This window comes from Petromyzon marinus, chromosome 59 (genome assembly GCF_048934315.1).
Source record: "Petromyzon marinus isolate PM22_M1 ecotype Great Lakes invasive population chromosome 59, UKy_Petmar_22M1.pri1.0, whole genome shotgun sequence".
In the NCBI taxonomy this organism is placed as follows: domain Eukaryota; kingdom Metazoa; phylum Chordata; class Hyperoartia; order Petromyzontiformes; family Petromyzontidae; genus Petromyzon; species Petromyzon marinus.
In genome coordinates, this window is record NC_133725.1 from 10,119,656 (window position 1) to 10,143,529 (window position 23,874).

Here is a 23,874-nt window from a genome sequence, read left to right on the forward strand (position 1 = left end):
CCACCCAGCCACCCACATCGTCGCCCACCACCTGAAATCGAACTTGTCTACGGCCACTGAGAGGTGTTGCGGCTGCTCCCCACATCGGTAGAGGTTGCGGTCATCCAGGGGGATGAGGTCGACGTCAGAGAAGATGAAGCAGTCGAAGGGCGCGTCTCTGAGCGCTTCCACGTAGCCCACGTTCATCAGCTTGGCGCGGTTGAAAATCCCGTTACCAGCCTAGAGGGGGAGGAGGGGTTGGAGAACACGAGGTGGGCACGGTGGGATTGGCAGGGGGGGGGGGGGCAAGAGTGGGTATCATCAATAGCAGTTTCAAGTGGATGACTGTTGGTGGTCTAGAGTAGAGGCATCATCGTCATCATCAGCTCAGTGCGGTTAAACGTCCTGCTACCCGCCTGGCAGGTGGGCACAGGGTGGCATGGGGTGACAAGCAGTGGAAAAGGGGTGGCAAGGGGTGGGCGTCAAGGGCATCATCATCAGTAGCTGTGTCAGGAGGGTGATTGATGGTGATCTGGAGTAGAGACATCATCATCAGCTCAGCGCGGTTAAACGTCCCACTACCCGTGCTTGGCAGGTAGGCACAGGGTGACACGGGGTTGCAAGGGGTGGTAAGGTGTGGGGGAACATGGGGCACATAGTGGGCAGCAAGGGCAGCATCATCAGTATCAGGATGATCTGAAGTAGAGCCATCATCGTCATAGACGATGGGGGAAGAGGGCACAGGGGGGGGGGGGCGGTGGAGTGGGGGGGGTAGCGAGTGACATTATCATCGTCTTTGGCAGTGGCAGTAGCAGCAATATCATCATTACGATGGCCAGCATGATCATCATCAGCAGCAGGAGCATCACCATCAACTAGGCTGAAGTTGCTGCAACAGCAGCAACGCCAGCTGGCGCTCTAGAGCTCGGCACGCAATCACCACGGCGACCACCATCACCACATCCATCACCTCCATCACCACCACGTCTAAAACGACCACCACCGCCACCTCTGTCACCTCCGATACCAATTCCTACTATTCGCCACTAAGTGACGGCTGCTTGAGTAACAGCGCCAGGTGGCGTGCATGAGCTCGGAACAGGATCACTACAGCGACCACCATCACCACCTCCATCACCACCAGCACCACCATCAGCACCTCCATCACCACCACCATCACCGCCTACATCACCACCCCCATCATCATCAACATTACCTCCATCGCCATCATTACCTCTACCACCATCAAAAACAAATACAAAGACAAAGGTACCAGGTTTAGCTTTCAACATACTGTTGGGGGAAGTGCTGTTAGCGAGCACCTATAAAGGCCGGCACGGCAAACGAGGGGGTGGATGGCCAACACCATGCACGGCCTCCTTCGTCTCCCTAGTAGCGACATTTACACACTGCATCAGGTACTAATTTGAGGCCGAGTCAACCTAGGGGAGGCCCAGGACCAGTTCAGATAATTGTGACTGGTGTTGGCCGCGAGAGGGAATCGAACTCAGGACGCCGGGTTCGTAGCGCAGCACGCTAACCGTTACAATACCACCATCACCAACATCACCACCTCCATCACCACTTCCACCATCACCACCACCGCCCATCGCTCACCTGGGTGATCACGTAGACCGAGTAGTGCGCCTGCTGTCTCTGGAGCATGGGGTGCAGCTGCTTAAGTAGCAGCGCCAGGTGGCGCTCCCGAGCTCGGAACGGAATCACCACGGCCACGCGCTGCTGGGCCAGACAGCCGTCAGGGCGATAGGTGCCCCCAGGGCTTACCAGGGGGTTGGACTGGGACACCGACTCCAGGCTCGGAGTCGAGGAGACCTGGACGTTCATGGGACCCACTGTGTGGGTGTGTTACAGGATATAGGTGATCGCTAACAACAGTTGCCCCAACATTCTGTTAAGGTTATAAGGGGTATCTTTGTGTTTAGTTTGTACAACGTAGGGCACAGGTCGTGCATCTGCCAGTCATCTCAGTCTACCCATGGCACCTGGGCCAGTCCCGTGTTCTCCTGCCAGTAGGGAGCCTTCAACACGTCATGTGGTCTCAAGGTGCACCTTGCCTGGCACATGCACTGTGGTGACATCACCACCACTTAGTAGCAATCGTAGGATGTTGTTTGTGTGTCAGTGTCGATGCGTGTAGGTGTGTGGTGATGATAACGCTGATGATGATGTTGATGATGTTGATGATGCTGTCAGTGATGGTGCTGGTGATGGTGCTGGTGATGGTGCTGGTGATAATGCTGATGTTGATACTCATAATGATGCTGCTGCTGATGCTGTTGCTCCTGATGATGCTGCTACTGATAAGGATTCTGCTGCTAATAATGCTGCTGCTCATGGTGATGCTGATGATGCAGATGATGATGCTGCTGATGATGCTGCTCACGCAAGGCGGGTGGAGAGTCCGGGCACATTCTGCTTGCTGCGCTCGTCCCATTGTGCCTCTCTGCACCGCCTCTCTCGCTGTTCATCCGCGCCAGGGCACGAACCGGTTCAGCAGAAGTCCTAGGCCAATTCGTCAACAGCATCGTGGGCCAAGCCTCGTCCTCTCCTCCTCTCCCTTCTCCAGGCGTCTCCTGCCCCCCGCCCACTCGCTTAGATATAAGGAGCAAGGAGGAGGCGGCTCCTCTGGACCAAGGAACCCGACGGTTCACAACCAGGAGCCATCCCAGCTGCAGCACGCAGAGCACTGCAAAGAGTTTTGCGATGAACCTGAGCAGCGAGGAGGCGACGACAGTCATGGTCCTGAGTGCAGGAGACAGAGGGGGAAGGGTGGTGGTGGCTGAGTGGGTGGGTGCGAGTGGGTGTGGGAAGCTGCATATATGGATTTTTCTCCACATATGAACATAATTTGTTCCTGAGACCCGTTTGTAAATGGAATGGTTGATTAGTCGGAACACAATAATGTACTGTATTTAAATACCCATAGGTCAGTGTTATGAAATTGGTTACGGTTCAATGAAAAGGAAGCATTGTTAAAGTCGTCAAAAGGAAGAAATAATGTACATTCGCATGTAAAACTGTTAAATAAATACTGTATAGAAAACAACAAGTAAAATAACATAAATATAAATTTTGATTTAAAGCTTTCGTGACTCCAGGGATTCATATTCTTGGTTCTTTCGGTAAAGTCACGTAGAAGGGAAACAATAAAATAATGAAAATATAAAACATAAATATAGTTTAAAAAATCCGTTTTATTTTATTGATGCTGCCTGGTTTGTCTCGGAAAGGGCGCAATGAGTAACCACAGTTGCGCACACGGGGAACGTGTGCATTCACACAGACTCCCGTATAGCCTTTACAGACTGTTAGGGCAAGTCCACCTATGAAAGCCGGCATGGCACACGAGGGGGTGAATGGCCAGCACCACGCCCTGCTGCCTTTTTTCCCCCAGTGGTGATGTTTACACACCGCACCACGTGCTCGTTTGAGGATGAATCGACCTTGGGGAGGCCCAGGACCTATTCAGATAATCGTCACTGGTGTTGGTTGTGAGCGGGAATTGAACTCGGGTCGCCGCTTTTGTAGCGCAGCGTGCTAACCATTACACTACCAATCCCCATACACTCATTTTCACACACACGTGGCCGCTTGCACATACACTCCCAGCGTACGACTGACTCATTACATCTTGAGGAGGATCGTTGAGCTGAACAAAATAGTTCTGCAAACGCGAGTCTGTAAGTGTGGGTGTTCATAAGTCGGTTGTTGGTGAGTCGAGGACTGCCTGCATGTTACACTTATTTCGCACCCTACGGAGCCAACTATGATAATCGGAGGTGCGGGGGGAGGACAACAAATCAAACACAAAAATGGGGAACAATGATTACTGCTCACAGCCACAAACACCACTGCCAATAATCTGAATCGGTCTTGGACCTCTCATAGGTCGACTCAGCCCCAAATTATTATCTGGTGCGGTGTGTAAACATCGTCACAATAGAGATGAAGGCAGTCTGGCGTGGTTCTGGCCACACACTCCCTCGTGTATTGTGCCGGCCTTCATAGTGCTCGCTTACGGAACTTGCTCCTATAGTCTGTTAAGGCTATACGGAGGATCCTTGTCTTTGGGAAGCTGTGAAGGGGGCACAGTTCGTGCATCTGCCGGTCGTCTCAGTCAATCAACCCATAGCATCTGGGTCTGTCCCATGACCTGTCAGCAGTGAGCCTTCGACACCTAACGTGATAGCCTCAAAGTGCACATAGCTTGGTACAAGCGCCGTGGTGATGTCACTGCCCCTTCGTAACGGTTTTTGTTGAAGTTGTCCCAGGTTGCTGCTGGCTTGCCTCCCCATCAACAGTTGGCCAGGAATGGTGGTGGTGGGTTACCTATGTTGAACTTCTTTTGCACTCTATGTAAAACGCCTTAAAATGCACGCAAGGCTGGTGAGAAATATGTTTTCTCTAACTTCATGTTCCAGGTTATATCTAAAGTGACCCCTTAGGATAGAATCATCCGGTTGGGTGACTTAACCCCAGAGTCATTGGAAGACATGGATCAAATAAGCTCAATTATTATGGTAGCTGGAAGCTGCTAGACTTCTGTGCAGCTCATGGGCTTGTAATTACCAACGGGAGGCCCACTCCCACCATCTACAACATCCCTTGCCCAAGAATGCAGAGGATGTTTACCACAGCCTTCGGTCAGAGGTTTGGAGAGCCTTGCAGCACTGCAAGGATAAGTGGTGGTCACAGGTTGCTGAGCAGATTTAAATTGCCTCAGTGTCCCGTGATCACAAATCTTTAATGTCATTAAAAAGTAACTTGCAGCACCACACCTGTAATTTATTTAAATTAAATAACTGATCGGATCTTAAATTCCCAGGAACAGGTTTGAAGAGCATTTGTATGACATCTTGGGGGAGGGGAAATCCCTCATCCCAGATAACATCATGGGGTAAGGTAGGGATGACCCTGCTGAGGCTGCTGTGCCTCAAATATTGGTGGAAGTTGCCACCCTCCGTGAGTGGCTGGCTGAGGTAGCATCTGTTGAGGAAGAAATGAAGGCGATCCAGAGTTTGAGATCAGGAAAATAACCGGGCAGAGATGATCTCCCAAGCAAACTGCTGAGGGAGGGTGGCAGTTTTGTGCAGGCTGCCTTACATGACATCATCACAACTGTCTAGACCACTTGAATTGAAGGATGCCATGATGGTTGTAATGTTTTTTTTTAAAGAGAACTACACTGTAACGACTACAAGCGTATCTCCCTCCCCAATGTACCAAGAAATGTCCCCGTAAGGATTAGTCAACGTCGCCCCCTTGTCAAGCACTCTGAAGAAAAACACTTCTGGAACCCCAAAATAGACCGGGATGGTCCTGCATCGATGCCATATTCTCACTCTGTCTACTACAGCAGAGGTGGAGAATTCCAACAAAATCTACATTTATGTTTTATTGGACCGGTAAAGGCCTATGCTATCATCAATAGGTTTTGGCTCTGCGTCGTTCTTCATGCTTTCGGAGTCCCTGGCTTTCTGTTCACAATCATTAAATACATTCATAACGGTGGGCAGGCCCTAGTAAAGCTACGTGACTGGGAGTCAGAGCAATTCCTTTTTCACCTTAGGGTGCGACAGGGATGCCCTGTAGCTCATACGCTATTTCACATCTTCTTTGACCACGTAGTTCAAAAAGGTTTCCATTAGTTTACCGAAGGAATTTCCATCTGACAGAGACCAATAGACTCGCACATAGACCCATATATTTATCACACAGAAACGCATAAACTCACACAGAGACTCATATACTCATACAGAGAACCATATACTTGCATAGAGACCCATATACTGACAGAGACCCAGAGACTTCAACAGAGACTCAAAGATTTGCACACAGACCCTTCGATTTACATATAGACCCAGAGACTCACACAGACCCATTGACTCACGCAGAGACCCATCTATAGAATCACGGCTTCCACATCCGTAGAGAACAGGCGTGCAAATGTACGACTGGAAAGGGGGGGGGGGGTATACACGTATACTCACTTGTGGGTGGAACTGGAATATTGGAAGACTGTTGCTCCTGTTACACACAGAGCAATGTGGGAGCAGGGTTCCTCCTCTTACACACAGGGCGATGATGGAGCAGGGTTCCTCCTGTTACACACAGCGCAATGTAGGAGCATGGTTCCTCCTGTTACACACAGTGCGATGATGGAGCAGGGTTTATCTTGTTACACACAGTGAGATGTTGGAGCAGGATTCCTCTTGTTACATACAAGGCGATGTTGGAGCAGGGTTCCTTCTGTTACACACAGAGAGCGATGTGGGAGCAGGGTTCCCCATGTTACACACACACGTGGCGATGTTGGAGCAGGGTTCCTCCTGTTACACGATGCAAAGTCGAAACAGGATTGCCTCCTGTTACACATGGTATGATGCAGGAACACAAGGGAGTGGTTGAGTGAGCGGAGGAGGAGCCCAGCGATGACAGTGGGGAGAGTGAGCAACGTCTCCTCTCGGAGTCGCGCAGATGCCCTTGATTGACTCATTTGTATTGCTAAGGAAAGAGAGAGCATGGAGTGTATAATATATTAATTTAGTGTGTATTTGTGCAAATGTCTTTTCGAGGCACAGTGGTTAGAGAACTAAGCTAAGGACAGCTGAGCATAGAGGACTTCACAACTGCGATAGGGGGCGTCACTCACTCGAAGAGAACCACACCTTGTGTTCGAACATAGCCCTGTGTAATGTATGTATGTAGAACCTCTTTCGCACCATACGTAGCCAACCGTGCTAATCGGAGAAATCCTGCTCCAACATCGTTCTGTCTAGATTGAAAACTAGATTTTTTAAATCTATATTAAAAGCAAATTTCTTTATAACTGCGTTTTGTGTTTAGTTTGTTGTACTTTCCCTGCATCTCCAATTAGCGTGGTTGGCTACGTACACTGCGAAAGGAGTTCAACACACATACAACTCGACAGTCCCGAGTTCGATTCACCCTCTCAGCCAACGCAAACACCAGTGATAGCGATTATCTGAACCGGTCCTGGGCATCCTCCCTAGGTGAACTCAGCCTTAAAACGAGAACCTGGTGTGGTGTGTCAACATCGCCACGAAGGAAACAAAGTTGGTGGGGCGTGGTGTTATTCGCCCACCCCCTCGTGTACTGTGCCAACCTTAACAGGTGGCACTCACTGGCCCCAAAAGTCTGTTTAAGACCATGAGGAGGATTTTTGTTATGCAAGAGGAACCGATGCGCTACGAACCAGGTGACGCGAGTTGTTCGATTCCCACCGGACTTGGTCGTCCCCTTAGCCTTAACATGACTACCTGGTGCGAGGGGTGAAACCCCTTTAAACGTTACACTTCCCCGAGGCTCCCCTGATCGATGCTGCTGCTGAAGATCAAACCCGGGCCGGTTTCTAAACCGGTTTAGCTTATTTCAGCGATTTAACGCCAGAGGCCATACCCGCAGATTTTCTCACAGCTACCTGGCCCTATCCCCCTCTGGTGTGGCTGGTTAACCAACATCAATTGGAAGCAGCAATATGTTCGAGAGCCCAATGCCAACGTTCACTAAACTCTAAAAGTATTTCTTATTTTAGCAGGTAAGGCCCACTGAGCTATATAACCCTATTTCAGAAGCGACCTGGCTATCACAAATTATAGCTCAATGAAGTGGCTTATCATCGTTTGGAAATGTATAGCAGCCAAATACTCTAAAAGCGTGACGTTAATTATAAATATGGAGGGAAACCCGGAGTTACATGCAGAAAAATCCACGGGGAGAGAGAGAGAGAAACACACGTAAACTCTATACAGGCATCAGGGTCGAGATGAGACCTCCTGTGTGCCAGGCGAGGTAGTTAACATCTCGCCACCGTGGCAAGATATCTGCTGATAGCCACGACAAGTGGGCTTCAGTAGTAGTTCAGCGCAGACTCGAGTGGTTCCCAAAATGGATATCTATGGGTTCACTATATGGTCCATAGTTGTATTTTCATGCCAATAATCGCACTACTTTGGTTTGTCTTTAATGCATCTCTCTGTATATCTATGCATTATGGGGCTCTATGTATCCGTATGAGTCTGTATGAGTCTCCACATATCTGTGTAGTGGCATAGAGATGCCTGCTGGTGATAAAGGGGATCTGCGGCGTACGGCAGTTCTGACGTCAGCAGGCCATGATATACACGAAAGGGGAATCTCGGGGAAAGGTCACAGAAAGGGCCCGTCAAAGAAGCCTCGGGAACCCGCAAGTAGGTTCCAGAAAGGGGGTGTGGCTGGAGTGGAGCGAGGCCATGCTGAAGAGTATAAGAGGGGCGCCTGAGGGAGACCTCGTGGCTGTTGCTTGAAGTGGGATCCCCGTCGTGCTGCTCAAGCCCATCGCAACCATTATTCTCGTCGTCATCACCATTTCTCTCGTTGTCGTCTCTGTCTTCACTATCCCGGGGCGCCGCTAGTCAGACAGCCTACCAACTGTTCTAACAAAGTAGTGCCGCCGACAATAGACGGTCTTAATAAATAGTGTGTTATCCCGATGGTGCTTGTTAAATAAAGAAGTGCCTCCAAGTCTTACTATCTCCGAGTTAGTCACTACATCTGTATGAGTCTCTATGTGTCTCTATGAGTTTACTATTTGGTCCATAGCTTGGGTTGTATGGCCACAATTATGTGCAGCTACAACCTGCTGTTGCTGCTATTGCTACAGTTGATGACGTTTTGATGTGGCTGATGGCTCCGATTAGCACAATTGGCTCCCTACGGTGCAAAATAAGTTCAACATGCATTGTGCTTCGGTGCAATTAATATAGAAGTACTGTTATTATAATTATTATTTTGGAGTGCAAGATGAAGTCGTTCACATGGCCCACTCTGTTAAGTGAAAAAATCACGTAGAATGCCATCAACTTGGCGACTGAATATCGATCATAAATCTCCGGGACTCCAGAGCAACAACACAAATACATGGTGGTTCCACCATGCAGTGTACGCGAGTCGTAGCAACAATGTCAAAGCCAGGAGGAGCAGGATGAGGTTCGAGGATGTTTGGGTCTCGAATATGTATGTGTGTTGAATTTCTTTCGCACTGTATGTAGCCAGCCGTGCTAATCGGATGTGCGTGAACACACGGAGACCACCGTATGTAGCCAACCGTACGAATATGAGGTGAATATAAGGAGGTGCTTATGATTCCGGACATCCGTCGTTGTACCACTCTGCTTGTACAGCAGCATCTGCAAGCACCGTTCCTCTGGACCTGGCTGATAAGATTATTGGCCAGTGACAATAGCCGCAGCAGAAGTTCAACACGTAGTAGTAGACTTTCAAAATAAAAAAAATGGATTATAGAACATAAATAATAACGTGTCGTTAACCCACCAACACCACCCGACACAGCCAATTAGTAAGGGTTGTCACGTGAACAAAACGTGCAATTTAGTTACTACTTCAGCACACCGGTGGAAATACAAAAGTGGTCTGGCGTGGTGGGGCTAGCCACCCTCTCAAGAGTCTGTGTGGGTTACACAGGGAAATCTCTGTCTCTGGGTGTGTCCACACCATGATGGTATGATTGGCGGCATCATCATCATGTCCCCGAATCCATCAGTGGCTAATCTCAAATGCACACACACACAACACAAATCCTCTGCAAATTCTATGTTTGGCTTAGGGATTAGACTGGGAACATGTTACTGTGACACATCGCTGAGGCTTGTTGCAACTCAAGTTCAATTATAACTTCTGACGTGAACTTGCTACAACTGAAGGAAGCAACTGGGAGCTATGCACTATTTAATAATTTAGGTTGAAAGCGAATTTCTTCCCCTGCACGATTGGCTCAGTTGCCTACATACGGTGCGAAAGAAGTTCAAAATACATAAAAAGACAAAGATATCCCGTATGGCCTTAACAGATTGTTGGGACAAATGCTGTTAGCGAGCATAGTGCAGCGTGGAAACCACTGCAATTCCGCTCCCCAGAACGTGCGTAACATACCTACAACGCCCACTAAAGAATACTCAGATGATTTCTACTCTTGCAACTGATGGCATCAGCAGCAGCGATGATGTTCAAGAGCTCAATGTCAATGTCTTGGTCTGCTGCTCGCCGCAATGAGACTGTGGTGCCACGGCCGCAGAGCAACTTTGCAAGCACCGCGACTCCCCCCAACCTGAGCACACGTACACATGCAGCACACACACACGTAGCGCCCCGGCAGGGGATCGCCTGGCACAACGGGTTTTCATCCGAAGGGCCCCTAGGTAGGAAGTCCCGCGGTTTCCTGGTGCCAGGAGATTGGCCGACCCTCTCAGGACAAATCACATTGCGGTGCCCCTAAATTGGCTTAAAATTGTATGGGCGCACAAAGGTTCACTGGGCCAGCCGCAATGAGTCATGCACGACATCGGGGAGAGGGTTGGGGTGAAATTTTAAGCGAGCAGAGCAGATGATAAGATCAGGGAATCCCAGCGCCACAGACTCTGTACACACTAGCCGGGTGTGTATTCGCCAGCCCGACGCCCTTCCAAATTAAACAGGCTGAGTCAGGGATTAATGAGTATGGGTGCAGAGACAATGGGTCGAAAAATAACGTAACGTTCCATGTTAGGGCAGAGAAACGGTTGATAATCACAGGTAGGCGCACGATTGGCTGCGCAGGATGACGTAACTCTGGATTTCAAAAGTAAAGGTGGTCAAATGGGGAGCCAAAACACGGTTCAAGAGATCTGATCTTCAACAGCTTGGTCGCCAAACCCCGCCCCCTCCCCCCGGCCGTCCTGCCTCATCGAGCCACACGCAGCATCCATGGGATGCCAGCGAGTGCTGCTACGAGGCAGTGATAGGCAAGGTTTTTTCATCATCCTCCCTCTGACTCTCACAGCGTCCATGCGACGCCGTGAGTACAGCTGCGAGGTACGTGTTAGGGCGTGTGAGTATCTGGGAAATTGGATAGTAGTAGGATAGGCTCTGCTTGCAGAATATTCACTCCGGGCAGTGCAGGGTTTTGCTCCTTCAATAAACATTAGCACAGCGCATCGGTGCAGTGTAATTTGTGTGGAGTGGCTGCGTGGTCAAACGCGCGGCGAGAGTGAGGGCAGATCCGCAGCACGAGCGCTCATTGAGATAATCGCCTGCAGGTGCGCGCGTGTTCGCGCAGCTGCTTTAGCGTCAGCTGTAGTGCGGGCGCGTGTTGTAATATAACCGCCCGCAGACGCGCGTGTGTTCGTGCAGTCGCTGTAGTGTTAGCTGTGGTGCATGCGCATGTAAGGAGATTATCGCCTGCAGGTGCGCGCGCGTTTGCTACGCCGCGTTGGCATTAGTGGTGGTGTACGCGGAATAACCCCATGCGGCGGTGAGCCAGAAATTTGGCTATGTCCCTCAGAGAGGGCGCTGGCGCGGGGGGGAGGGCTGGCGCGGGGGGGAGGGCTGATCACCTGGTCGGCGGGGACCCGACGGGAGCCGATCGACACGGTGGAGGAAGGAGTGGAGGGGGCGGACGTTGCGCCCCACCTGCCGGGCGAGGGCGGTGGGGTGGACGCCGGACCCCAAAAAACGGCTTCAGCAGAGAGTTCGTGTTGCTTTGCTGTTCCTCCTCCGTTTAAAGAGGACAGACTGCAGTAGTTTACTACATATTAGTCTTTATGGCTCTCTATGTTTCTCTATAGGTTCACTATGTGGTCCATAGTTTGGGTTGTATGGCCACACACTTCTGTTGCTTGCCTGTGTAGTGTGTCGAACAAGGCACACGCAGAAATTTGGAGGCACCACAATGTATTATAATATCTAGCCTAAGGATAACACAACACTTGAACACAACACTAGAACACAACACTTGAACGCAACACTTGGGGAAATCTATACTAGACCCATTGGAAGGGGTCCCGTTTTCCCTCAGCCCCTATAGCCGATCTCCCGGGCCCCCCGCGCCGTCGACCCGATCGCTTCCCATGCTGGACTGAGTCCTCCGCTCTGCCCCCGTTCCTCTTCCCTCCCCCGAGCCTCGTCTCGTGCCGCCTCTGGCCACGCCTCCTGCTCAGTCTCTCGAGAGGAACCAGAGCCAGCGTCACATGTCCTCGGGCCCTCTCATCCGGGCCCCTTCGAATTCCCCTGAGCCGGCACATCCCCTCCCTCTTCCAGCGACGGGACCCCGCCAAGCAGGGCCCGCTTCCCGCAACGTCTCCGTCGACTCTCTGCAGAAGTGCGTGCCCTCACTCACACAAATCGTAGATGCTTACAGCATTCACCCCGTAGGGACGCTACTTACGTCCCTACACCTGTACCTGTAACGTATCTCTGTGTATCTCTGTATCTCTTAAACCTCTATGGGTTTGTTATGTGGTCTAAATCTTGGATTGCATGGCCACAACCGCAGTACTGTGGCTGTGCCTGTAATGTCCTATCTGTACAGGAGATGTGATGCAGCATCGGCCTGTTGCTGCTGATGTTTATAGTTCTACCAGTGTCTTCGAGGAGTGGATGACGTGCTTCGATGATGTTTGGTTAGTAAGTTGCTCAATTACAGCTCTCTTGACTGTTGCTGCTGCTGATGCCGTTACTGTGACATTTACACAAAGCCAAGTGCTGGCATAATCGGCTTGGGTTGTAAGCTCATTGTCAATACAGTGTAATACTGTCACGCTATGTTTATCCCAAGTGGGATATTACTGCCGTGGGGTATGTGTGTGTGAGTCATGGTTAAGCGTTATGATGATGGACTGGTTCATCCAGGGCTCGCGGGTTCGATATTCCCATCTTTAGAAGGCAGTCACGACAAGTCAGTTACATCCCAACCCCTACTTCCGATGTGATGTTATCTTCCTCGCCTAGTATGCAGGAGATCGGGGGTTCGATCCCGAGCATAATGCCTGTATATTTGGAGTTTCATGTTCTCTCCGTGGTCGCGTGGATTTTTTATCCAGGTCCTCTGGTTTATTTTTCTGCCATAAATGCACACGTGATAAGCCAATCAATAGACCATATATTAAACTCATAAAGAAACAAAGACTCATAGAGACACATGGATACTCATAGAGACTCATACAGATACATAGAGCCCCATAATGCATAGATATACCGAGAGATGCATTAAAGACAAGCCACAGTAGTGCGATTGTTGACATGAAAATCAAGCTATGGACCACATAGTGAACCCATAGATATACATAGAGAGCCATACAGACACAGAGACTCATAAAGATCCGTATAATGAACCATTATAGTCTGCACTTGTTCAATGGAGGAGGAACAGCAGAACTACACGAATTCTCTCGCTCTGCTGAATTTTTCGTGTTGTGAATATCAGCAGATATATTGCCACGGTGACGAAATGTTAACTACCTCGCTTGGTGTACAGGAGGTCGATCCCGACCATGATGCCTGTATATTTAGAGTTTGCGTGTTTCTCTCCCCGTGGATTTTTCTGCGGGTACCTTCTGTTCCCCCTCTACATCTAGAATTAACGTCATGCTTTAAGAGTATTTGGCTGCTATACATTTCCAAACGATGAAAAGTCACTTCATTGAGCTATCATTTGTGATAGCTAGGTCGCTTCTGAAAAATACGCTAATAGCTCAGTGGGCCTTACCTGGTAAAATTAAAATAATTTAGTTTTACTTGTCGACATATATATTTTAAGTGATTTTGACATTTCCTATACTTTTCACTTCTATCGTGCTTTAATATTGTTTGTTGTTGTAACGTTCTGACCTCCATGCCCTTACTGGACATCTGTGAAAAAAGAGCTTTAATGCTCATCGCATTCCTCCAGTATACATACATACTCTGATTCTGTCCACCCAGCTGTGTAAATAGGTACATCTTCACGGTACACAATGGGGACGTCGCGTTCAGTGGTGGGGTATAGTGTGGGTACTAACAACCTCTTTCCAAGGGCGTCAGGACAATTTGGAAGAAGAGGCCTAGATCGTCCTCTCTCTTAGAGGGGCTTTCTCTCTGGAACTTTCTTCACTGGATAACCCCTTCCATGGTGGCGAGATGTTATCTCCCTCGCCTGATATGCAGGGAGTCGGGAGTTCGATCCCGACCCTGAAACCTGCTGTATATTTGGAGTCTGCGTCTCTCGCGTGGATTTTTTTTCCTCTGGGCTCTCCCTGCGGTCGCGTTGGTTTTTTTCTTCGGTTCCTCCGATTTTCCCTCCAAATTCAGCATCAAAGTAATGCATTTAGAGTATTTAGATTTTTTTGGCTGCCATAAATTTTCACGTGATGAGCGGCTCCGTTTGGCTATCATTTGTGGCCAGGTCTCTTCTGAAAAATAAGCTAATAACTCAGTGGGCTTTACCTGGCAAAATAAAATTGTTTCTTTTCATTTGAACATTATTTCGTGATTTGCTTAACTTTCCTATACTTTGCACTCCTATTGTGTTTTGTGTTGTTTGTTGTTGTAACGTTCTGACCCCGTGCCCCTAGTATATATCTGTGAAAAATGGCTTCTGATTCACCAGCAGTGCCATGAGTGGGAAATTGCGGGGCTGCAAACGTAATTATTACCATGTCGGTGAATCACCGTATTCTTCTAAAAAGGAAAGATTAACCAAGTTGTCAACTTGCAATGTGCACAGGAGTCGCTCACTCTTGTAGAGAGAGAAGACAACTCCGAGGCGAAAAGAGGAGGGGGAACAAAAGACGGACGGGAAGGCAGCAGCAGCAACCCCCTGGCAATGAGCCGGTGCTACCAACAGTTGCCCAAGCTCTATGGTCCACTATGTACATAGGTACCTTGACCTTCTTTCGCACAGTATGCAGCCAACTGTGCTAATTGGAGGTGCGCGACATACCAAGTTTAACTACGTACGGTGCGAAAGAAGAAAGAAGTTCAACGTACATACATACAGAGATTGAGAAAAAAAAACTCAACGCGAAGCCTGAACATCATGGGAGGATGTTTCCAAGGATGCTGGCGTGTGCCTCCCAATCAAGGTTCCTTCCATCCGGTAGAGTCTGTGGTGCTGCTCGGTTAAACAGAGGGACACTACAGTGGCTAGGAAATGTTACCTGCATCATCTTCTCTGGTTCCTCTGTTTTTTTTCTCCACATGTGTAGTGACATCGGGGATGTCATTGTATGGTGCCGGCCCAGAAGGGCCGTGCCGTGCGATGTTCCTACATCGTGGACAGCACCGTGTGGGTGGCTGTGTGTAGTACTAGCCCTAGCGGGCTTGGTGAGTGCTAGGATATAGCGCAGGCACCACTCATAGCGTGCACAAGGGGGAGCGGGAGAGTGTGAGCCCAGGGACAGTGTTGCCCCGGGACATGGCACTCTGTTAGACCCCGTAGACACGTGATCTGGAGTGTCCACAGAGAGGGCCCCAGGTGGGGGGGCTAAGGGGTGATCACGTGTCTGGGGAGAGCTCTCGAGGGGATTGAGAGGGAGCTAGAACGCTCGTGAAGGCGGGAGGGGCCGAGGGCGGAGCCGACCCCGACCCGGGAGCATATAAGGCGGGTCCCGGAGAGGGACCGAGGGCACTGCATTCTACAAGCTGGAAGCTCTACATCTCAAGCTGGAAGCTCTACGCCCTACGAGGCAAACACGTGGTCGCGGACCCGAGTGAGGGTCCGACCCTTCGTAGCTGTAACTCCTCTGTATAGTGTAGTTAGCTTGGTGGTCATCAACCTAGGCTGTATCTGGTAAAGGGGCAGTTACCCCTTTGTGTTATGGTGTTACAAATAAATGTGTTGCCTCTAAAAGGAACAACGACTGCGACTCAGCTGGACTCACTACACATGCATAAACGTGCCTTTAGAGTATTTGGCTGCTACTTCGTTGAGCTATCATTTGTCATAGCCAGGTCACTTCTAAAAAATAGCTGCATAGCTCAGTGGGCTATGCAGCTCTTTAATGGATTGGAGCATTGCGTAGTTATACATTGTCCGGTTTGTTTTGGATGACCACAGTCACAGCATTTGCCCAGGGGGGAGGGGGGTGTATCCACCACATACACAATTACGAACGCCTCCATCTGATCTGGGAGAGGCCACTCTATTGGCCACAACGGGGTTAGGTAGGGAAGGGGTAGGGTTAGGTTAGGGTTTGGTTAGGGTTTGGTTAGGGTTGGGTTAGGGTTAGCTTAGGTGAGGGGTAGGATTAGGTTAGGGTTAGGTTAGGGTTAGGTTAGAGTTTGGGTTAGGTTTAGGTCAAGGTATAGGTTGGCGTTAGGTTAGGGTTAGGTTAGGCTCGAGTTAGGGTTAGGGCTAAGTTAGGGCTAGGGTTAGGTTAGGGTTATGTTATGGTTAGGTTCGGGTTAAGTTAGGATTTGGGTTAGATTAGGGTTAGGTTAGGGTTAGGATAGGTTAAGGTTAGGTTAAGGTTAGGTCAGGTTTAGGTTACAGTTAGGTTAATATTAGGGAAAGTTTAGGTTAGATTATAGTTTGGTTACGGTTAGGGAAAGGTTAGGGTTAGGTTAGGTTATTGTTAAGTTAGGTATAGGTTAGGGTTAAAGCTAAGTTAGGGTTAGGTTAGGGTAAGGTGAGGGTTAAGTTAGGGTTAGGTTAGGGTCATGGTTAGGGTTAGGTTCGGGTAAGGTGAAGGGTTAGGGTTCGGTTAGGGTAGGGTTAGGGGTAGCTTACGATTAGGTAACAGTTAGGGTTAGGTTTGGGTTAGGTTAGGCTTCGGGATAGGGATGGATAATGGTTAGGGATAGGTTTTGAGTAGGTTAGGGTGAGGTTAGCATTAGGGTTAGAGTTAGTTTAGGGTTAGATTAGTGTTAGGTTAGGGTTAGGCTAGGGTTCGGTTAGGGTTATTTTATGGTTAGGTTACAGTTAGGTTAGGGTTATGTTAGGGATTAGATAGAGTTAGGTTAGGGTAGGGTTAGTGTTAGGTAAGGGTTAGGTAAGGGTTAGGTGACAGTTAGGTTAGGTTAGCGTCAGGTTGGTGTTAGGTTAGGATTAAGTTAGGGTTTGGTTAGGAATAGAGTTAGATTAGGACTAGGTTAGGGTTAGGTTAGAATTAGGGGTAGGTTAGGGTTAGGATTAGGATAGGGTTAGGTTAGGGTTAGGTTTAGGTTAGGGTTTGGGTTAGGATATGGTTAGGTTAGGGTTAGGTTAGAGCTAGGGTTAGTTTAGGGTTAGGTTAGGGTTAAGTGAGGTTATGGTACTGTTATGTTAGGTTAGTGTTACGTTAGGGTTAGGTTAGGGTTACGTTAGGGCTAGGCTAGCGTTAGGGTTAGAGATAGGTTAGGAGACGGTTAGGGGTAGGTTAGGATAAGGATACCGTTAGTGTTACGTTACATTAGGGTTAGGTTAGGGTTAGGTTAGGGATAGGGTTAGGTTAGGGTAAGTTTTGGGTTAAGTTACAGTTATTTAGGGTTAAGTTAGGTTAGGAAAGGGGTAGGTGTATGGTTAGGGTTAGGTTAGGTTAGATTTACATGTAGGTTTGGGTGAGGGTTAGGGTTAGGTTAGGGCTAGGTTAGGGTATAATTAGGGTAAGGTTAGGGTTAGATTAGGGTTAGGATAGGCTTAGGTTAGGGTTAGGTTATGGTTAGATTATGGTTAGAAGTTTAGGGGTATATAGAGTGAGGTTAAGGTTATGCTAGAATTAGGGTTAAGTCAGGGTTAGGTTATGGTTAGATCATCATTAGGGTTAGGTTAGGATTTGGTTAGGTTAGAATTATGTTAAGGTTAGGTAAAGGTTTGGTTTAGGTTAGGGTTAGAGTTAGGGTTCGGTTAGGGTTAGGGTTAGGTTATGGTTAAGTAAGGGATAGGGTTAGGTCAGAGATATTTAGAGTTATGTTAGGGTTAGGTCATTTATATTTAGAGTTAGGTCAGGGTTAGGTTCGTTTTTGGTTTTGGTTTTGGTTAGGTTAGATTAGGATTTGGTCAGGGTTACATTAGGGTTAGGTTAGGTTAGGGTAGGTTTTGGGTTACATTACAGTTATTTAGGGTTAGGTTACATTAGGAAAGGGGTATGTGTATGGTTAGGGTTAGGTTAGTTTAGATTCAGATGTAGGTTTGGGTTAGGGTAAGTAAGGGTTAGGTTATGGTTACATAAAGGATAGGGTTAGGGTAGACTTAGGTTATGGTTAGGGTTGGGTTAGGTTAGGGTTAGCTTAGGGGTAGGTTAGAATAAGGGTTAGGTTAGGATAGGATTAGGTTATGGTTAGGGTTAGTTTAGGGTATTTAGAGTGAGGTTAGGGTTACGTTAGAATTAGGGTTAGGTCAGGGTTAGGTTATGGTTTGGTCATGGTTATAGTTAGTTTAGGGTTAGGTTAGATTAGAATTACGTTAAGGTTAGGTTAGGATTTGGTTTGGGTTAGGTTAGGGTAAGGGTTAGGTTAGGGTTAAGTAAGGGATAGGGTTAGGTTATCGTTAGGTTAGATATTTAGGGTTAGGTTAGGATTAGGTGAGGTTAGGGAATGGGTATGGGTAGGGTTAGGGTTATGGTTAGCTTATCTTAGAGTTAGGTTAGGGTTACGTTAGTGTTTGGTTTGGGTTAGGTTAGGTTCAGGTTAGATTAGGTTAGGGTTATGTTAGACTTAGGGTTAGGTTAGGATTAGGTTAGAGTTAGGGTTAGGGTTCGTTTATGGTTACATTAGAGTTAGGGTTAATGTAGGTTAGTTTAGGGTTGGGTTAGGGTTATGTTAGGGTAATTTAGGGTTTGATTCGGGTTATGTGAGGTTAGCATAGGGGTAGGTTTATGGTTAGGGTCAGGTTAGGGTTAGCATTTGGTTATGGTTATGTTAGGGTTTTGTTTTGGTTAAGTAAGGGTTAGGTTACGGTTAGTTTAAGGTTTGGGTTAGGGTTAGGTTAGGGTTAAGTAAGGGATAGGGTTAGGTCAGAGATATTTAGAGTTATGTTAGGGTTAGGTCATTTATATTTAGAGTTAGGTCAGGGTTAGGTTCGTTTTTGGTTTTGGTTTTGGTTAGGTTAGATTAGGATTTGGTCAGGGTTACATTAGGGTTAGGTTAGGTTGGGGTAGGTTTTGGGTTACATTACAGTTATTTAGGGTTAGGTTACATTAGGAAAGGGGTAGGTGTATGGTTAGGGTTAGGTTAGTTTAGATTCAGATGTAGGTTTGGGTTAGGGTAAGTAAGGGTTAGGTTATGGTTACATAAAGGATAGGGTTATGGTAGACTTAGGTTATGGTTAGGGTTGGGTTAGGTTAGCGTTAGCTTAGGGGTAGGTTAGAATAAGGGTTAGGTTAGGATAGGGTTAGGTTATGGTTAGGGTTAGTTTAGGGTATTTAGAGTGAGGTTAGGGTTACGTTAGAATTAGGGTTAGGTCAGGGTTAGGTTATGGTTTGGTCATGGTTATAGTTAGTTTAGGGTTAGGTTAGATTAGAATTACGTTAAGGTTAGGTTAGGATTTGGTTTGGGTTAGGTTAGGGTAAGGGTTAGGTTAGGGTTAAGTAAGGGATAGGGTTAGGTTATCGTTAGGTTAGATATTTAGGGTTAGGTTAGGATTAGGTGAGGTTAGGGAATGGGTATGGGTAGGGTTAGGGTTATGGTTAGCTTATCTTAGAGTTAGGTTAGGGTTACGTTAGTGTTTGGTTTGGGTTAGGTTAGTTTCAGGTTAGATTAGGTTAGGGTTATGTTAGACTTAGGGTTAGGTTAGGATTAGGTTAGAGTTAGGGTTAGGGTTCGTTTATGGTTACATTAGAGTTAGGGTTAATGTAGGTTAGTTTAGGGTTGGGTTAGGGTTATGTTAGGGTAATTTAGGGTTTGATTCGGGTTATGTGAGGTTAGCATAGGGGTAGGTTTATGGTTAGGGTCAGGTTAGGGTTAGCATTTGGTTATGGTTATGTTAGGGTTTTGTTTTGGTTAAGTAAGGGTTAGGTTACGGTTAGTTTAAGGTTTGGGTTAGGGTTAGGTTAGGGTTAAGTAAGGGATAGGGTTAGGTCAGAGATATTTAGAGTTATGTTAGGGTTAGGTAATTTATATTTAGAGTTAGGTCAGGGTTAGGTTCGTTTTTGGTTTTGGTTTTGGTTAGGTTAGATTAGGATTTGGTCAGGGTTACATTAGGGTTAGGTTAGGTTGGGGTAGGTTTTGGGTTACATTACAGTTATTTAGGGTTAGGTTACATTAGGAAAGGGGTAGGTGTATGGTTAGGGTTAGGTTAGTTTAGATTCAGATGTAGGTTTGGGTTAGGGTGAGTAAGGGTTAGGTTATGGTTACATAAAGGATAGGGTTATGGTAGACTTAGGTTATGGTTAGGGTTGGGTTAGGTTAGCGTTAGCTTAGGGGTAGGTTAGAATAAGGGTTAGGTTAGGATAGGGTTAGGTTATGGTTAGGGTTAGTTTAGGGTATTTAGAGTGAGGTTAGGGTTACGTTAGAATTAGGGTTAGGTCAGGGTTAGGTTATGGTTTGGTCATGGTTATAGTTAGTTTAGGGTTAGGTTAGATTAGAATTACGTTAAGGTTAGGTTAGGATTTGGTTTGGGTTAGGTTAGGGTAAGGGTTAGGTTAGGGTTAAGTAAGGGATAGGGTTAGGTTATCGTTAGGTTAGATATTTAGGGTTAGGTTAGGATTAGGTGAGGTTAGGGAATGGGTATGGGTAGGGTTAGGGTTATGGTTAGCTTATCTTAGAGTTAGGTTAGGGTTACGTTAGTGTTTGGTTTGGGTTAGGTTAGGTTCAGGTTAGATTAGGTTAGGGTTATGTTAGACTTAGGGTTAGGTTAGGATTAGGTTAGAGTTAGGGTTAGGGTTCGTTTATGGTTACATTAGAGTTAGGGTTAATGTAGGTTAGTTTAGGGTTGGGTTAGGGTTATGTTAGGGTAATTTAGGGTTTGATTCGGGTTATGTGAGGTTAGCATAGGGGTAGGTTTATGGTTAGGGTCAGGTTAGGGTTAGCATTTGGTTATGGTTATGTTAGGGTTTTGTTTTGGTTAAGTAAGGGTTAGGTTACGGTTAGTTTAAGGTTTGGGTTAGGGTTAGGTTAGGGTTAAGTAAGGGATAGGGTTAGGTCAGAGATATTTAGAGTTATGTTAGGGTTAGGTCATTTATATTTAGAGTTAGGTCAGGGTTAGGTTCGTTTTTGGTTTTGGTTTTGGTTAGGTTAGATTAGGATTTGGTCAGGGTTACATTAGGGTTAGGTTAGGTTGGGGTAGGTTTTGGGTTACATTACAGTTATTTAGGGTTAGGTTACATTAGGAAAGGGGTAGGTGTATGGTTAGGGTTAGGTTAGTTTAGATTCAGATGTAGGTTTGGGTTAGGGTAAGTAAGGGTTAGGTTATGGTTACATAAAGGATAGGGTTATGGTAGACTTAGGTTATGGTTAGGGTTGGGTTAGGTTAGCGTTAGCTTAGGGGTAGGTTAGAATAAGGGTTAGGTTAGGATAGGGTTAGGTTATGGTTAGGGTTAGTTTAGGGTATTTAGAGTGAGGTTAGGGTTACGTTAGAATTAGGGTTAGGTCAGGGTTAGGTTATGGTTTGGTCATGGTTATAGTTAGTTTAGGGTTAGGTTAGATTAGAATTACGTTAAGGTTAGGTTAGGATTTGGTTTGGGTTAGGTTAGGGTAAGGGTTAGGTTAGGGTTAAGTAAGGGATAGGGTTAGGTTATCGTTAGGTTAGATATTTAGGGTTAGGTTAGGATTAGGTGAGGTTAGGGAATGGGTATGGGTAGGGTTAGGGTTATGGTTAGCTTATCTTAGAGTTAGGTTAGGGTTACGTTAGTGTTTGGTTTGGGTTAGGTTAGGTTCAGGTTAGATTAGGTTAGGGTTATGTTAGACTTAGGGTTAGGTTAGGATTAGGTTAGAGTTAGGGTTAGGGTTCGTTTATGGTTACATTAGAGTTAGGGTTAATGTAGGTTAGTTTAGGGTTGGGTTAGGGTTATGTTAGGGTAATTTAGGGTTTGATTCGGGTTATGTGAGGTTAGCATAGGGGTAGGTTTATGGTTAGGGTCAGGTTAGGGTTAGCATTTGGTTATGGTTATGTTAGGGTTTTGTTTTGGTTAAGTAAGGGTTAGGTTACGGTTAGTTTAAGGTTTGGGTTAGGGTTAGGTTAGGGTTAAGTAAGGGATAGGGTTAGGTCAGAGATATTTAGAGTTATGTTAGGGTTAGGTAATTTATATTTAGAGTTAGGTCAGGGTTAGGTTCGTTTTTGGTTTTGGTTTTGGTTAGGTTAGATTAGGATTTGGTCAGGGTTACATTAGGGTTAGGTTAGGTTGGAGTAGGTTTTGGGTTACATTACAGTTATTTAGGGTTAGGTTACATTAGGAAAGGGGTAGGTGTATGGTTAGGGTTAGGTTAGTTTAGATTCAGATGTAGGTTTGGGTTAGGGTGAGTAAGGGTTAGGTTATGGTTACATAAAGGATAGGGTTATGGTAGACTTAGGTTATGGTTAGGGTTGGGTTAGGTTAGCGTTAGCTTAGGGGTAGGTTAGAATAAGGGTTAGGTTAGGATAGGGTTAGGTTATGGTTAGGGTTAGTTTAGGGTATTTAGAGTGAGGTTAGGGTTACGTTAGAATTAGGGTTAGGTCAGGGTTAGGTTATGGTTTGGTCATGGTTATAGTTAGTTTAGGGTTAGGTTAGATTAGAATTACGTTAAGGTTAGGTTAGGATTTGGTTTGGGTTAGGTTAGGGTAAGGGTTAGGTTAGGGTTAAGTAAGGGATAGGGTTAGGTTATCGTTAGGTTAGATATTTAGGGTTAGGTTAGGATTAGGTGAGGTTAGGGAATGGGTATGGGTAGGGTTAGGGTTATGGTTAGCTTATCTTAGAGTTAGGTTAGGGTTACGTTAGTGTTTGGTTTGGGTTAGGTTAGGTTCAGGTTAGATTAGGTTAGGGTTATGTTAGACTTAGGGTTAGGTTAGGATTAGGTTAGAGTTAGGGTTAGGGTTCGTTTATGGTTACATTAGAGTTAGGGTTAATGTAGGTTAGTTTAGGGTTGGGTTAGGGTTATGTTAGGGTAATTTAGGGTTTGATTCGGGTTATGTGAGGTTAGCATAGGGGTAGGTTTATGGTTAGGGTCAGGTTAGGGTTAGCATTTGGTTATGGTTATGTTAGGGTTTTGTTTTGGTTAAGTAAGGGTTAGGTTACGGTTAGTTTAAGGTTTGGGTTAGGGTTAGGTTAGGGTTAAGTAAGGGATAGGGTTAGGTCAGAGATATTTAGAGTTATGTTAGGGTTAGGTCATTTATATTTAGAGTTAGGTCAGGGTTAGGTTCGTTTTTGGTTTTGGTTTTGGTTAGGTTAGATTAGGATTTGGTCAGGGTTACATTAGGGTTAGGTTAGGTTGGGGTAGGTTTTGGGTTACATTACAGTTATTTAGGGTTAGGTTACATTAGGAAAGGGGTAGGTGTATGGTTAGGGTTAGGTTAGTTTAGATTCAGATGTAGGTTTGGGTTAGGGTAAGTAAGGGTTAGGTTATGGTTACATAAAGGATAGGGTTATGGTAGACTTAGGTTATGGTTAGGGTTGGGTTAGGTTAGCGTTAGCTTAGGGGTAGGTTAGAATAAGGGTTAGGTTAGGATAGGGTTAGGTTATGGTTAGGGTTAGTTTAGGGTATTTAGAGTGAGGTTAGGGTTACGTTAGAATTAGGGTTAGGTCAGGGTTAGGTTATGGTTTGGTCATGGTTATAGTTAGTTTAGGGTTAGGTTAGATTAGAATTACGTTAAGGTTAGGTTAGGATTTGGTTTGGGTTAGGTTAGGGTAAGGGTTAGGTTAGGGTTAAGTAAGGGATAGGGTTAGGTTATCGTTAGGTTAGATATTTAGGGTTAGGTTAGGATTAGGTGAGGTTAGGGAATGGGTATGGGTAGGGTTAGGGTTATGGTTAGCTTATCTTAGAGTTAGGTTAGGGTTACGTTAGTGTTTGGTTTGGGTTAGGTTAGGTTCAGGTTAGATTAGGTTAGGGTTATGTTAGACTTAGGGTTAGGTTAGGATTAGGTTAGAGTTAGGGTTAGGGTTCGTTTATGGTTACATTAGAGTTAGGGTTAATGTAGGTTAGTTTAGGGTTGGGTTAGGGTTATGTTAGGGTAAT

The 23,874-nt window shown here is 46.5% G+C and overlaps 1 protein-coding gene across 2 annotated transcripts in view; it reads right to left on the reverse strand.

The window, feature by feature from the left end:
* The window catches only part of LOC116955428 (beta-1,4-galactosyltransferase 2-like), a 79,849-nt gene that overhangs the window by 11,078 nt on the left and 44,897 nt on the right, over positions 1–23,874 (reverse strand). The window contains exons 1-5 of one of the 2 annotated variants that reach the window (XM_076053107.1): positions 7,217–14,698; positions 5,991–6,101; positions 2,384–2,742; positions 1,597–1,832; positions 32–219 (exon numbers count right to left, since the gene is read on the reverse strand). In XM_076053107.1, coding sequence (XP_075909222.1) covers positions 32–219; positions 1,597–1,832; positions 2,384–2,738 — 779 coding nt within the window. In that variant the 5' untranslated portion in view covers positions 2,739–2,742; positions 5,991–6,101; positions 7,217–14,698. Of the gene's footprint in view, positions 1–31; positions 220–1,596; positions 1,833–2,383; positions 2,743–5,990; positions 6,102–7,216; positions 14,699–23,874 lie in introns of those variants that run through there. The other variant, XM_076053106.1, reaches the window with a different exon arrangement.